This window comes from Sceloporus occidentalis, unplaced genomic scaffold, assembly GCF_023333645.1.
Source record: "Sceloporus occidentalis isolate IW3139 unplaced genomic scaffold, rSceOcc1.0.p SCAF_38, whole genome shotgun sequence".
Lineage (NCBI taxonomy): Eukaryota > Metazoa > Chordata > Lepidosauria > Squamata > Phrynosomatidae > Sceloporus > Sceloporus occidentalis.
Genome location: NW_028317018.1, coordinates 2,679,205 through 2,694,801, shown reverse-complemented (window position 1 = coordinate 2,694,801; position 15,597 = coordinate 2,679,205). Strand labels below are relative to the sequence as shown.

The 15,597-nt window shown below is 37.7% G+C and overlaps 1 protein-coding gene across 1 annotated transcript; it reads left to right on the top strand.

Moving 5' to 3' along the window:
• The first annotated feature begins 1,855 nt into the window (after positions 1-1,855).
• On the top strand, positions 1,856-9,086 carry LOC149290628 (growth/differentiation factor 8-like). The gene is made up of 3 exons (XM_089488430.1): positions 1,856-2,219; positions 3,814-4,178; positions 8,706-9,086. Exons 1-3 carry the CDS (start codon positions 1,856-1,858, stop codon positions 9,084-9,086), a joined length of 1,110 nt encoding a protein of 369 aa, XP_089344556.1.
• Positions 9,087-15,597: the final 6,511 nt, after the last annotated feature.

The window sequence follows — 15,597 nt, the reverse complement described above, 5'->3', positions numbered from 1 at the left end:
AGGGGGGCTATGTAGACGATGTTCTTTTTTTATTGCTTTATATTTGAAAGTAAACTTTAGGTGCTGCATACATAATGGAAAACTAAATAAAATCTTTAACCAAAAAAAAATGGCATTATGCCTCTGTACAAACTATTACTCATCCCTGATTTTGAGTATGCAGTTTGGCTTTGCCCATCAGTTTATAAGAAAGTTGTGACTTGTTAGGAAAGAGTACAAACAATAGCAACATAATAAATAACATTACTTTAGCTATGACAAGTGTTTAAATATGATTTTCTCACTCTAGAAGGTGCCTATGAGGTGACCTCATCAGTATGTACAAAATACACCTGAAGCCCATATGAGGACCTTGCAAGGTAAATCTTTACCTTGCAGTCCAAATAGCTAACAAGGGGACAATCAAAGTTAGAAGAGCCACAGCTCCATCTTAACCTTCATTCAGTCTCCATTTGTTCAGTATTCCTTTTTTCACACATAGTATGCTGATGTCACCATGTCTGCTGCTTGCACACCTGAAGTGTCAGTGCCCTCCTGGCTTGTTCTCTGTTGCTTTCTGTGTCTGTCTCTTGGTTTAACCCATGGCTTGCTCATAAATGTTTCCTTTACCACCTTGATCCAAAGGTTTTCTGCTTTATTTGCTCCGGCCATTTTGAATTTTGATGTAGTCTCAGACCTGTTTAGGACTCTTATTTGGCTTTGTTGCTTCTGATCCAGTATTGTCCTCTTGCATTACTTCTTGGTCCAGCTTCTGGTTGCTGATTTGACTGTGAGTTTACAATTCTCAAGACATAATACCTGGGACTCCCATTAGTCTCTTGACTTGGCTTCCTTGACTTGGTTTACCACTTGGGTACCATTTTCATTCCCTGCCTTTATGGATTGATCCCAGACATTAGCTTCTCCTACCCATAACTTATTATAACCTTCCTGATCCTGGTCAAGGTGAGGCTGCTGCACAGGCACCAAATGTGGTGGTTCAGGTTTTGGGGAATATGGCGTAAGATTTTGCTGCTGAACTTATCATAGCTACTCACAGGCAATGTTTTTTCTATGTGTTCAACTGGGTTGTATGTTTATCATAGTTTTGCGTCTTAGTTCATAGGTTGCTTTTTACCCTCATTATCAACGCATATGTCTAAGGCTGTATCCAAGTTTACCTTGGTAGATCTGTCAAACCTTGTGTGAACGATTTCAAGGAGCTTTGAATTGGTTTTATAACTTGTTCAATCCTTTGAAGTTAGGTTATCAGAATGAATTTTTTTAGATTAAACATGCAGCCAGTCATACATATTCGTATTGGATCATAAAAAATTCTTAGTGCAGATGAAGAATACCTGGATTTAAATGCATCGTATGGTATCACACTTCTTAAATGGGTCTGTGGCCCAAAACCAGAAACAAGGTAAATGATTGAACACATAAACATTCAATTAGATTTCCTTTAAATGACAAAGCAAGCTCTTGGAAACATTTTTCCATTTACAATAGCTCTACATGTCATGTATGCGAACAAAATCTTTATTTTATATGAAATAAATCTGACTGACTATTCTCAGCGAGTTATTTTGATATGTACACTTGGAAATATGAACTCACTTTTGGCTTCAAACAAAACGTGCTGTAATGAGAGCAAATATCTGACAGTTACGTTTATTGTCTATGTGGCAGCCAATCATTGGTTCTGATGACACATGCGTAACTTAAGTTGCAGTATAAAAGTACACATGAACTACACATGATTTATTACTGTGACAGGCTCCTCTTCTGTCACTGACCGTTCACATAAGGCTGTTCAGTAGAGCACTTCTAGAAAAACAGAAGATAACAACAAAGCTGTATACTTCGTAAGATCATGACAAAATTAAATAAGCATACTTATATTTGCCTGTGCATACTAATAACACTTAGTCCAGTGCATCCGAATGACCGCCATCAAGCAACTGATAAAGACGACTTGTGCAGTGAATGTACCTGGAGACAGAATAGCAAGCCTTCAAGGTTAGAGGCTATAAAATTGCAGATCCTTAGCAAACTTCGAATGGAGAAGCCACCTGATATCAGCAAGGAAGCTATAAAGCAAATTTTGCCAAGAGCTCCACCATTACAAGATTTAATAGATAGGTATGATGTCCAAAGAGACGAAAGTAGCGATGGGTCTCTTGAAGATGATGATTACCATGCCACAACTGAAACTGTTATCATCATGCCTACAGAGCGTGAGTATATCATGAATAAGAATGATGTCCACTTTGCGTGGATCACCACAAAAGGACATTTCTTGAAGTCTTAGTTACAAAGGCTGGTTTAACACTTGCCTGTACATAAATTCTCTTCAAATGCCGATAATACTATCTTAACCAGCTCTTTCAATATTTCTGTCAATTCCAAATATTTGTGTGCATTTGGTAATGCTGAAAGGTACTTGTACTAACTGCAATTCATGGTACCACTTTTTGAAAAAAGTGTCATTGTGCATAAGTATATATCTTTGCACAATAAATATAATATAAATGTTTAATGCAAAGTCCAAGGAGTATACACTGGTTGTGCATAATTTGTTGTGCCATTTAGATGAACTCTATCCAAACTCTGCTTCCTAAAAATATGTTAATTTTAGCTGTATTTGAGTCATTGCTTGATCTTGTCTAGGTCAATTATGGGCTTCATCTATGTCTAGTAATACCTTATGAATTTAGTAAAGATCTCGATCAACTGCCCTTTTTTTACGTGGTATTAAACAAACCAAACATACTTGGATGCTAGCCATGCAATTTGTCACACTTCATAAAAAGCTCACATTTGCAGCAATTAACCCTTAAGAAAAAGATGTTTGCAATCTAAAGCACCTACTGCTACTTCAGTCTATATGAATATGTGTGATATGTGTTAGTGCTAGAACTAGTTCTGGTTTATAAAAAAGTATATAATACATATATAATATTGTACTTTCTAAATAATGCATTTCCTTTTCCTAAATTACTATAACCCATTTTCTTGTAAAAAAGAAAAAAAAGAAATCATGGCTAGTCAACATCAAACATGAGGTATATGAGGTATATCTAAATTTTGTTCTAGAATGAGACATAAAAATGATTACATTATGACACGCAAATAGATAATATAATTGTATACTGACTGAGAACCTTATTATAGTGCAAAATCAATAGTTTACATTTAACATAGCAAAATAATGTAATTAAATAAAAGCTGTACTGAACACAACTGTAAGAAATGTTAAAAGGGAAGCAGCTTTAAATCATGTCTTGTTGAGTAATGAGTAGCCTCAGATATGGAATGTAACTCTTATCTTGGCCAGGGATCCAGCTACTTATGTATAATACAAGCAAAGTGATAATGCTTTTCAATCCAAAGCATCTAAAACATAGTGATCCAGTACTAGAATATGCTTCAGCAATGTTTCATTTACATAATGATCATAACTCTTTTTATGATTTTAAATATGAGATGGGCAGCACCAGCTGCTGTGTTGAGCTCCACCACTGCTTAACACTGTCACATAAAAGACAGAACTAGTTTCTTAGAAACAGGTAACTTGATGTACAAGCTGATACTGGAAAACTTCCAGTATCTTTTCTGTTCCCAGTTATAAAGAAGACTGGAACATTTTATGGGAAGTTTAGATAGAGAGACTCTACGTCTCAGGATATCTTTTAGAGTGCAGGAAATAATATGTTAAAACTTAATGACTTTAATTCACAACGGCTAATCTGTGAAACAGCTGCCATCTTTTGTTAACACTTCAAACAATTGTTTTAATGGTCTATTTTATTGTGTTGTATTTTTTTCCAGCTGATTTTCTTATTGAAATGACAGAGAAACCAAAATGCTGCTATTTCAAATTTAGCTCCAAAATTCAAATAAATAAAATAGCGAAGGCACAACTCTGGGTGCATCTTAAACCTGTCCAGAAACCTACAACAGTTGTTGTACAGATCTTGAGACTTATTAAGCCTTTGAAAGATGGTACAAGACACACAGGAATCCGAGCTCTAAAACTTGAAATGAATCCAGGTTCTGGAACTTGGCAGAGCATTGATGTGAAAACTGTGCTGCAAAACTGGCTGAGGCAACCTGAATCTAATCTAGGCATTGAAATCAAAGCAAGCGATGGAAATGGACAGGATTTTGCAGTAACCCACAATGAAGATGGATTGGTAAGTTTTATGTTCCTGAGAACCGTGTGGCTAAGCTGACCCATTAACTTAATTTTATGGTTCCATACTTCACTAACTGCGTTACTCAGATGTAAATGGTTTAGACACCGGGTTATAGGGAGGTTTAGCATTATTGGCTAATGTGCTACAATCTTTTTCAACCAGTGGGAAATCGCATCTTTTCTTCTACTGCAAAATATATAATTGGGCATAAAACATGGGACAATGTTAGATGCCATTAAATGCTTTAGAGATGGCAATAACTGAGTTGTAACTAATTTTGCTCCTATAACATTCCTTTACCTGCAAACAAAGAGGCTGCCACTCTTGCCATGACTGCTTGGGCCTGTAGCATCCATACAAATGTCAGTAGAATATCTTTACTCTTCCCCAATGAGACACAAGACACGAATATGTAGGCAAGGGCATGGCCACAGCTTTATTGAACACATATCCATTGCCAGGCCAACTTGAGTCCTTTTAGGCACTGGTAAGGTGACCACAAACTGCAGCTGTGATTAAAGTGGGTATTCATTTGTATTCTTCACTGAGAAATTGAAAAATTAACCATTGCCAGCTGATGGCCAGGTTAGCATGTCAGACAGGTACACCTATCATATTGACCAAGAGCTTCAAACCAGTTGCATTGGCCGCAAATGAAATGGTTTCTCCCAATTTCTGCTGTGGCTGATACCAATTAGACTTCTTAGCAATGCATTCTGGGCAGGAAGGTGGTAAATCCTTCTCACTGCCTGATTCTCAGTGTATATTCCTGCTTGATACAACGATGTAAACATTACCAATGAAGGAGAAAGAAACAGATCATTTCTGCATAGGCCACCAGTCATATCCCCTTTCCCATTGGTCGATGATATTTTGGATGACTTCCCCTGATCAAACACCACGCTTCTTATTTTCTCTGATTCTTTTTAACAATGCTTGATGTCTTGGTCAAAGTCAGATTGGGTAATTAAGACAGAGTGATTACATTTTTTTATATTCTTTAGTTTTTCAACAGTAATGGCAGCAAATGCATTATAAAATATGGTTCTGTTTTAAACAGTTAGCAGATACTAGTGACAGAGAAATAGAGTGGTTATAAAACGTGTAGCGAACACATATAAATTTTTATAACTCCTATGCTATTTGACAAGATTGGAGGACAAATTAAATCATACTGGTAAATACTTAACACCCTAACTCTGTTATTTATTATTTGTATTTTGTAATTTTTTTTATGTGTTTTTCTGTGCTAAATACTGTGAAATTGCTCATTTGCTTTGGTTTGGAAATCAGGTGAGGAAATAATATCCAACTAAAGAACATACGTTTACTTCGTTATGCTGTTCACTTTAATATCTGCGTACGTTCCTGCTTAATTGCATGCCTTGGCTGGCTTTTCTGATTTAACACCTTCCTTCAAATTCTTTAGACTATACAATGTGGAGAATGTTTGAACAGTATATAAGCATCCACTTGATTACCTTATGAATTTGCTTATTCTAAATACATTTATGAAAGGGGTTATCGTTGTTTCAACTAACCTATAACACTATTCCTTTAACTATACAAAACAAAAGGCCAATTTGACCCATCTCACAGGAAAAACATGCCTTACAGGACTCTTCATATTTCATACTAAATTACATTACTAAAATTAAATGCGGTGTGTGTTTTTTAGTATTAGTATAATGTTTTGGAATTTTTTGGTTTAAGGGTATTTGGTTTAAGGTGTATCTGTGGCACAAGCTTTACCTAATCAATTTCTTGTCCTGAAGTTATCATCCTTCTCTTCTTCCTCCCTTACAAAGGTTGCCTGTAACAATTAACAAGTATATAGACAGATAGATAGATAGATAGATAGATAGATAGATAGATAGATAGATAGATACATGCATACATACATACACACACTTTATGACCAAAAGTATGCGGTCACACTTCCTAATATTTGAGTTTAGTCATGCCTATTGCTGACAGGTGTATAAAATCAATCAAACGGGCATGCCATCTCCATACGCAATCATTGGAGGTAGAATTGGTCATACTTAAAGAGCTCAGTTACGTGTGGTGTACCACTCCTCCACACATCAGTAGGATGTTCCCTGCTGCTGATCCATTAAGGGCTCTTTTATCAACCTCTGGTGGGAATGTGAACTTGTGAGGCCATTCTGGATAGGGCTTTGAGCTGTGAGGTCCCACCTCCCTTGACTGGTGTGATGCTTCTCCACCATACTAGACTAGAGGTCCCACCTCCCTTGACTGGTGTGATGCTTCTCCACCATACCAGTGTGGAAGTGTACACCTACAAACACTCTATTATGATGCATCTTCTTAATGTGGCAAAATGCGTGATCCCACTATGCTGAAACCACCAGAGCCTCTTCTATCAGGGAATGGGTTGACCGGGTGAGGAGATAAGGGCAATGGAGGAACTGGTGAAGTCAGTAGATGATTAGTACAAGTCATATTTGGTGACCTGGCTGATCTGGACCCAGTTTACCAGATCCTAGATCTCTTTTTATGTTTGCCTCTCTGTCCACCCCTTCCCTTCAAAGCTCTGGCAGGTATAGAAGTATGTTTTTGCTATGCAGGTCCTCGGGTGGCTTGCGTGGATTCTGTGGAGGCACACCCAGAATAAGGTACTTCTAAAGAGCAGTCTGTGGCAATGTTTACTATTCACTGTCACACTTGGATACTATGCTCTTGTATTCATTCTGTATGGAAGCGTATATTGTAATCACACTGCAATTTGCTGCATCTTCCTATGTTTGTATGAGATCTGGAAGTCTGATGGATGGATGAATGAATGGGTTTGATGCCTGGAGAAGGCAACATACTGTAATGAAAAGTGCCTGGTTTAAAGTTAGGTGGAGGAGAATGACTGTGCCCTTGTGTACAAAGCAAGGTCCATAAAGAGATTGTTTGACTAGTTTAGTGTAGAAGAACTCAAGTGGCCTGCACAGAACCCTTACCTTAACCCCATTGATTACCTTTTGGAAGAATTGGAACGCTGATTGCGAGTCAGGCCTTCTCGTTCAACGTCAGTGCTTAACTTCAAAAATGCTCTTTTGGCTGAATGGGGACAAATTCTTATGACAAGCATTCACATTAGGGTGGAGACTGTTATAGTTGGGAAGAGAGGCCCGATAGCATCTTAATGCCCATGGTTTTGGAATGTGATGTCCAACAACCTCATATAGGTCAGATGTCCATACTTGTTTGCTCATATTGTGTCTATAATTATATATATATGTATATATATATATATATATATATTGAGTTCAGTAGCCAGGAACCCTTAAAGGCCACTGAGTTTGGACATAATATTCTAGATGTCACTTTTGGAATGAAGCTAATCCTGCAGAAGGGAATGGGTGAACGCTGAGGCCTTTAGAATTTTGAAGCCACATGCTGTTGTTTCCCCTTTTACTCTGTAGTAGACTTGAATTTGTCAATGGAAGCAATGCTGATTGCACAACTGTTGACAGTCTTCATGTATTAACCCACCATCATATTGGCAAGCAATAAAGGGAGATGGAAATGGGTAACTCTACTGTGGAGCCCAGTGTAATACTGTAGCAACAGGTTCCTCTTTTACTGGGGAACAGTAGTAGAGCAATTACATAGCCAGACCCAAATCAACCATCTGTTTTGACTAGGGAAGAAAAAACTGAATGTCAGCATTCAAAACTGCCCATAGAAATAAAACATTGAGCCCCAATAGTAGTAGTAGCTAAGAATGTTTGATCACATGTTCACTTGATAGCTTGTAATAAATATGTGCAAATTTAAAAGCATGCCAAGTAGATTATGGCTTATCATTAGGTATATTTAGGTAAAGATACCCCAGGTTGACCACAATAATAATAAGCTCCAACTGATAAAGCCCAAATGGGCGTACATAAGTGCAGTGGTGCTTACAGTAGTTAAACCAAACTGAATTATTGGAAAACCAGTATCCTCCCCAAAAAACAGGGAATACAGTGAAAGAGCAAACAAGTTTAAAAAGTGGGCTTCTTGGAGGCACAGGAGGACAGCTGATTGTGGTGGTGCATTGTGGTAAACAGAAAGTTATGGCTTTTCTTATGGGTAGAGAGTGAAAAGTAGTGTACCACTGACCGTAAGCAAGCATATAAACCTGTGGTGGACAATGTACAATTCCCATGTGATGGGAGATTCATGGTCATCACAGGAGTGTACAGTTTCAAAGCTCTATGTTCCCTCCAAGTCTGGCAGCAGGGAAGTTAATGACAACATTAAAGGCAACATTTATTTTTACATAAGAATCCAACTGTATGTATCCTTGTTAACTACTGTATGTAGCAAATATGGTTAAGTAAACACTAATGCCAAATTTAATAAGCATACCACAATACAGTGACACTGGGGCAGTGGGAAACATGTCAATTCATGACCCAGCTCCCTAAAAGTAAAAATGAGAAACAAACTGTTGATTGAAACCTTGTGCAAAATATCATGCTTTTCAAACATCTCACATGTCATCATTTTCTTTTCTTCCACCAGATTCCATTCATGGAAATCAAGATAACAGACACACCAAAAAGATATAAAAGAGACTCCTGCCTTGATTGCGATGAGTTCTCAACTGAAACAATGTGCTGTCGTTACCCATTAACTGTAGATTTCGAAGCTATTGGATGGGATTGGGTTATTGCCCCCAAAAAATATAAAGCCAACTACTGCTCAGGAGAATGTCAACTTCAGTTTCTGCAAAAGCTCCCCCACACCCACGTTGTTCAACAAGCTAACCCTAAAGGCACTTTTGGTCCATGTTGTTCCCCAACTAAAATGTCTTCTATTAACATGCTATATTTCAATGATGAATCAGAAGTTATACAAGGAAATATTCCTGGCATGGTGGTAGATCGCTGTGGGTGTGTATAACCCATTCTCTGTCATATCAATTTCTGTATTCAGTGCAACTGTTTAAAAGGTCAAACCCTTTTAGATGAGAAATTCATTTTATGTGTTATCTGTTCTTCAAGACTTTGTATGGGAATCTTGGAGAAGATTCCTTACAGGGTTAGACACGTCCTAGGAACTAATTTTTGTTAATATTAGTATAATAATATACTAATATCGATACTATATATAAGTATAATGTAAAATTTCCTGAAGTAAATCGACTTGTGCTATTTTTCTATGTTCTCTAGGGACATATCACTTCCTGGCTCCAAATGTATCCAACCAGAAGCCATAATACAACACTACAATCCATAAGCTAGTAGGATAATCAAACTGAATCCATGGCACGCATTAAAGGGGTCCCAATCAAACTTACCAACAAAGAATTCATATTAACATACGTTGTAGGTACTTAAAAATGCATTCTTGAAATAAGATACTTACCTTTTAGATAAGAGCTGCAGCACAACCAGAGGCATAAGCTGCCCCCTCATCCTCACTATGGAGTGCCAGGATATGATGTCATGCAGCATCTTATAATGCAGTCTATGGAGGAAAACACCTCTTCATCAAAAATCTCTTTGTAAACAACATTTGTGGTATTAACTATTTTACTTGAGGGTACCAAGCAACCCTGAGTGACAGTATGAAGAATTGTCACCTTGACTACCTTTTCAGCTGTAGCTCTAGACAAACTTACATATGATTATCCATGATTGAATACAGGTTGGGACAACTATATTCCAACTTTAATTAAAGTCTGACTCTTGTTTATGCTCATTGTAAAACATAAACGTATTGGAAACTGCCTTTGTTTTAAAATGAAAGGAAACTCACTATCGGAGGGTGCCAAATTGACATAGTGCCCTTGCTACTGTAAACAACAGTGTTGCCGGCCACAGCCTCTGTAACATTTAGATTACCTGACAACAATGCAAATGTTTTTCAGCTTAAAGGGCTAATTGCGGTATAATGGCAAAAATTGGCTCAAGGACTTAATGACAAAATGCTAGTAAAATTGCCTCTAGGGCATGACACTGGTTATCTATCAATTATATTTAACAGTGTATTTTACTTTGAATGTAAGTGGGCTTTTTGCTGTTAATTCAGCTTTAAATAGCCATGACATGTGTTACTGAGCTCTTCTGTTTGAAAACAATGCAACAACATGCTCTCAGGGCCTTCTTTGGCTCAAACTTGCGTTGCTGAGTTAGCCAAGTCATTATGGCAGTGTAAATGGGCCGGTTGGGGCGATCAGAGGTATCCCATGTAACAGGCCCATTGAGCAGCAGTACAACAGGGGCCTAATCACCCAAGAGTTTTTAAAATTTGTGTAAATAACCACAAGCTAATGAAATTGACTTTACATTTGCTGCTAAAATATCTTGTATATTGTATTGTATTATGCAATATGAAGTTAAAGTGGCCCTCTCCTCTACCAACCCATAAATTATAGGGTCCGTAAAGGTATAAACCTTTAACCATACACTGTGCAGGTGAAATTGCACGGGATGAAAATGTGAACAGAAAAAAAGTGTAAATTTTATTGCGTTAAGGGCAACGATACCTGTTAGTGCTTTGTGCAATCAGTGCGCATAATGGTGCTGTGTCAGTGATGATCATACAGATTTTTGTACAATTTAGAATACAGAATACTTTCAATGTTTGGTATGATTAATATTGATCAACTGTATGTAATACTTGATCATAGAGTTCTGTATGTTGAATACCTATGAGGCAGAAAGGCATCTTGCTAATGTAATAATTAACTTGCCTCTCCTATAGTTATAAGTATGAAATGTCAGGGGCACAGTTGGTATAGCTGTTGCACAGCAGGAGAGAATAGGTAGCACTTAATATCTAGTCTCATTGTTCAAAGTTGATAAAACCTTTATTACCACATCCAAAAACAACAGGTAGCTACAGAGGACAAGACAATATAGCTTGACACTATGCCATATCATAGATTGGTGCTGCTTACCATTCCCTGCTACCTTGCATGAGTTATTTTATACACATTCTTTGTCATTGCAAGCTGTTTACAGTTTTAAATGACTCAGATATATGTTATGTGTTCTATTTGGTAGCTGAGTTTCTTATTTATATACTTATTATATACAATATCATCCATCTATCTGTGAGAGTACAACATTTCAGTTCCATGATATCATAATGCATTATGAAACGTCAATCCCATCAAAGGGACAGCGAATTACAAAGCAATTTGTGATTACGTTAATATGCATTATTTGAAACCAATGGGAGCACTTTTTGCGCATGGATCTGGGGGAGCTTGTTAGACCCACTGAGCGCTCCAGCATGGACCTTAAAGAAACCAATCAGATCTCACATACTTTAGTGTGTATGTGATGTCCTGCGTTGTCCTTTTTAAGATTCTCCACCAAGAAGAGATGAGGTAGCCTTGTATAACGCATCACAGTGCATACAGTTAAATGACCTCCAAGTACATGAAGTCAAATTCATAGGATGTAAATTTGAATTAGATTCTCACCTGACGTCTGAACTCAGAGCATAAACACTGGTTATGTTGTAAAAGATATAAATATAACTTTTTAAATATAACTACTATGGAATTTGTGACTGAACCATAATTTAACATATTTCTTTCATATTTCTATAAGTAGGGCAATAAAATACAGAAAATGTATTACCAGTATGTACAGTATGATGAGACCACATACATGACCACAAAATGTTGATGATAATGCACAAACACAAAGTGAAATCCTAAAAGCAATGTATACTTGATTTTACACTGTATTATTATTACCGGTATTTCTTAGCAGGCTGGAAATATCAGTTTTTCTTTAAAATGTCCTTGAGTTGGCATGACACCTAAAACAAGCCTTAGAACCTTATTATATACACAGGTCAGTAGTGTTGCTTTTAAACACTGGGTTCCTCAAAAGGAAGAGTAAGTCTTCATGTTGTACATCATCAAACTGTGGGCAATTTTAAAAAAAATGTTCTTGCTGTACATACATTATGTTCAAATCTAAAACAATGCTGCATTTAGCAAACTGAGCCATTTATTAGCCTTCAAAGTTTGGATAAGAAAAAACACTGTATTTTTATTTAGTTTTTTATTTAGCTTTTTTTCAAGTAAGTGTATGTAAAATGAAGCCTCAAGGGTGTAAGAGAGCAAATGAAAACTTGAGCTAAAGCACTCCTTTCAGCAACAGCAGTGGGTGCCCATAGTGTCTTTCCACATGGGTGCAAGGACCTTGCAAAGACCCATCCATTCTCTTTGGATGGCTCCTTGACCAAGACCAGGATCTAGATAACGCCTGGCTTCCCTTCCTCTCACCCTCATTATGGCGAATCATGTTGTTTCTTTATTGCCATAAATGCCTGTTAGGTATAGCCGCTAACATATAATATTGCCATTCTGCATATTCTAGCATTTATTTATGATGTTTTGACTATTTGCACTATGTATTTCCAATGATCATGACTGCTTTTTGTAAGAAGTGTTTAATTGGTACAGTGCATGACTTTGTAAATAAATATCCCAAATTCACTATTGTAATGTAATGTTATTGTAATTCAACTGTGAATTATTTAGTTTTGGTTATTAAAAATGCTTTACTGTTGATTACAATATGTTGTTTATATTTCATTGTGCTAAATAACAGCAGCACTAATAATTTATATAAGATATTTATACCTTTATAGCTGGATAAGGTGTGCTCAATCCACATGGCTAGCTCACAGGGAGGGAAAGAACCAACCAGACCCTGGCAGGACAGGTTTGGTTTACTAATCTCCCTGGTCCCTTCCCCGTCTATCCTACCTTATCTATGCAGCATTGAAGGGGTTAACGGGAGAGGAAATCCGTAGGCTCGCCGTCAGGTGTTAAAGGGCTGTGCGAACAACACTATTGGTTGCCTGCAGAGGCCTCCTCTGGCATCAACCAATGCTAGAGGAGGCCCCTGCCGGCGACCAATAAAGTCGTTCTTATGGACATTTAACTCCTGACGGAGAACCTACGGATTTCCGCTCTATTGGTCGTTCGTACAGACCTTTAACTCTTGGAGCGGGGAGACCAGTGGATATAGCCATGTCCAACATTCATGTTTTCGGGATATTATAGGGTCTAAATGAGAACATATATTTTTGAAAACAAGGGTATTTATCTTGGTGCATATTGGCATGTCTTATGCAGCCATCTCACCTCCATAAGCTACAAAATGCAATTTCCTGTTTTTTTTTTTTTTCTTATTGATATATATATTTATATATATATATATATATATATATATATTGATTTGAAACAGAATTATTAAAATTATTTTAAAAAAGCACCACAGACAGAGCAGCTACTGTCGGCCAGCCCAGAGGCACCCTGGCCGAAGAGTTGGAACCTCTGGATAGGGAAGACTTCAGGCCAGTAGGAAACCCAGAAAGGTAAGGTACCGGATACGTTGTTGCAGAACAAGCCGTAGTTAACAAAAGGTTAACAGGAAACAGAGGCGTGGTCATAGAACAAGCCGGGGTCAACATTGGGTTAACAGGTCCAGGTAACAGAAACGTAGTTGTAGAACAAGTAGTGGTCAGCAACGGGTTAACAGGTCCATGTCTAATGCAGATTAATTTTGTCAGTATGGGTTGCAAAGGTTTTAGTCGGTCTGAGTGGGCATGATGATATTCTATGGCCAGTTTCTCCGCAATAAAAACACAAATTAGCCTCAAGTCTTTTCTGTTTTTCCTCTTTGGTGAGTGGCTTTCGCTTGAAACTCTTCCTGAATACATTTTTACTTTTGGTCTCAGTCTTAGCCTTTTTGTCATCAGCACTGGATTCTAACACAGTCCTTACAGACTTACATATCGGGAGAACAAATTAAGCCAGTAATTCCAAAACTGCTGTTATCCCCACAGACTCCTTGGAGTGGCCTTTGCATTCTGTCAGGGCTGGGGTAAGCAGGTCAGGTAGGAGCACAGTTGCAGGGAATATCAGAGGCTCAGTTTGTATACCACAATGCATCATTATCAGGAGGAAGGTACAGACAGGCAAAATGAAACACACAGCAGACTGGATCTTAATAAGAGATGGTCTGTATTGAAGAAGCCAGCAAGACAGACAAGTTCAGGCTGTAGACACGACTGGTGGCCCTCAGACAGGGCACATGGCTGGACACACGGCAGGAAGGCCTCAGACAGGGCACACGGCTGGAAGCCCTCAGACAGGGCACGCGGCTGGACACACGGCTGATTGCTCATTGATTGCTTTTAAGCTAAGGGTTCAGTCTACGATTTGCCAGGCACGTCATTGGTCCTTAACTGTATGTTTTTCTGTGACATGCCTTGCACATCATTGATTGTTAAGGGGTTAAAAATACTAAACAGCAAACCTTAAGGAAACGTACAGCAATATATTTTACTGGTTTACTGTTTTATTCATTTATTTCATTTTTTGAGATGGCTATACATTTTTTTATTACTCATAGACACAGGGCCGGCCTTAGGGGTGTGCGACCTGTGCGGCTGTTAAATAAAGTTTTAAAAAAAACCAAAAACAATGCTTTAATTTAAGTCCCGGGCAGGGGGCGCCGAGCAGTTGCTCATTTTTACTTCATGGCATCGTTATTTGCTAAATTCCTACCTTTACAGTATGTTTATGACTAGGTTGATTTGGGCCTTTTTTATTCAAGGAATGGAGTGATTCTATTATAAACACATGGTTAATTAATACATTTTGAAACAAAGGGAAAATATTAAGAATTGTTTTAAATGAAAAAGATTGATCCAGTTGGTTTTGAAAATGTCCATCACAAAACATGTCTTTGCCTATTCCTGGGTGAAACAGAGAGACATGTTGGAGGTTATACGGTCTAGAGGACAGAGCACAATGCTCTCAAGTACAACCACAGAGCTTACTCTAATAGCACAATGACATCTGCGCACTGGGAGATGGTCTTGGAACTAAGCATTTTGCTGAATGTTCTATGTAGGAAATCAACAAGCTTTATTTTCTTTCTACATATCACATTTATTTCATGTATATAGGATAGAGGTAGCCAACAGTTGGGTTTCTAAATTCCTCAGTCACATATGTGGGTACAGATCTCATTAGTAGAAATGTAAAAATCTGATATTCAATATATTGTGGGGTCACTTAGAAAATGTCCTTGTTTTTTTGAAAGAACAGCTAATTCCATTAAAATACCATCAAACTGATCAGGAATACAGCGCAGACATTGTTAATGTTGAAAATTACTATTGTAGCTGGAAATTGGGGATTTGTAGTGAAATAACTTCATAGGCATACAGAGGCACTTTATCAGCAACCATCAATGTGTTCCAATGTGTGTGTATGTGCAGTCGTGTGAAAAAAAGTACACCCTATTTTGAATTCTATGAATTCTATGACTATACATTTAATGACATCATAACAATCATCTGCCCCTTAGCAGGTCTAAAAAATAGATAAATACAACCTCAGGTGAACAACAACAGATGACATATCATG

What these genes read in the sequence shown, in the direction of transcription:
- LOC149290628 (XM_089488430.1), top strand. Translation starts at nt 1,856, where the DNA reads ATGACAAAATTAAATAAGCATACTTATATTTGCCTGTGCATACTAATA. An exon ending in TATCATCATGCCTACAGAGC is followed by an intron (nt 2,220 to 3,813) that starts GTGAGTATATCA and finishes ATTTTTTTCCAG; the next exon opens with CTGATTTTCTTATTGAAATG. An exon ending in CCCACAATGAAGATGGATTG is followed by an intron (nt 4,179 to 8,705) that starts GTAAGTTTTATG and finishes TTCTTCCACCAG; the next exon opens with ATTCCATTCATGGAAATCAA.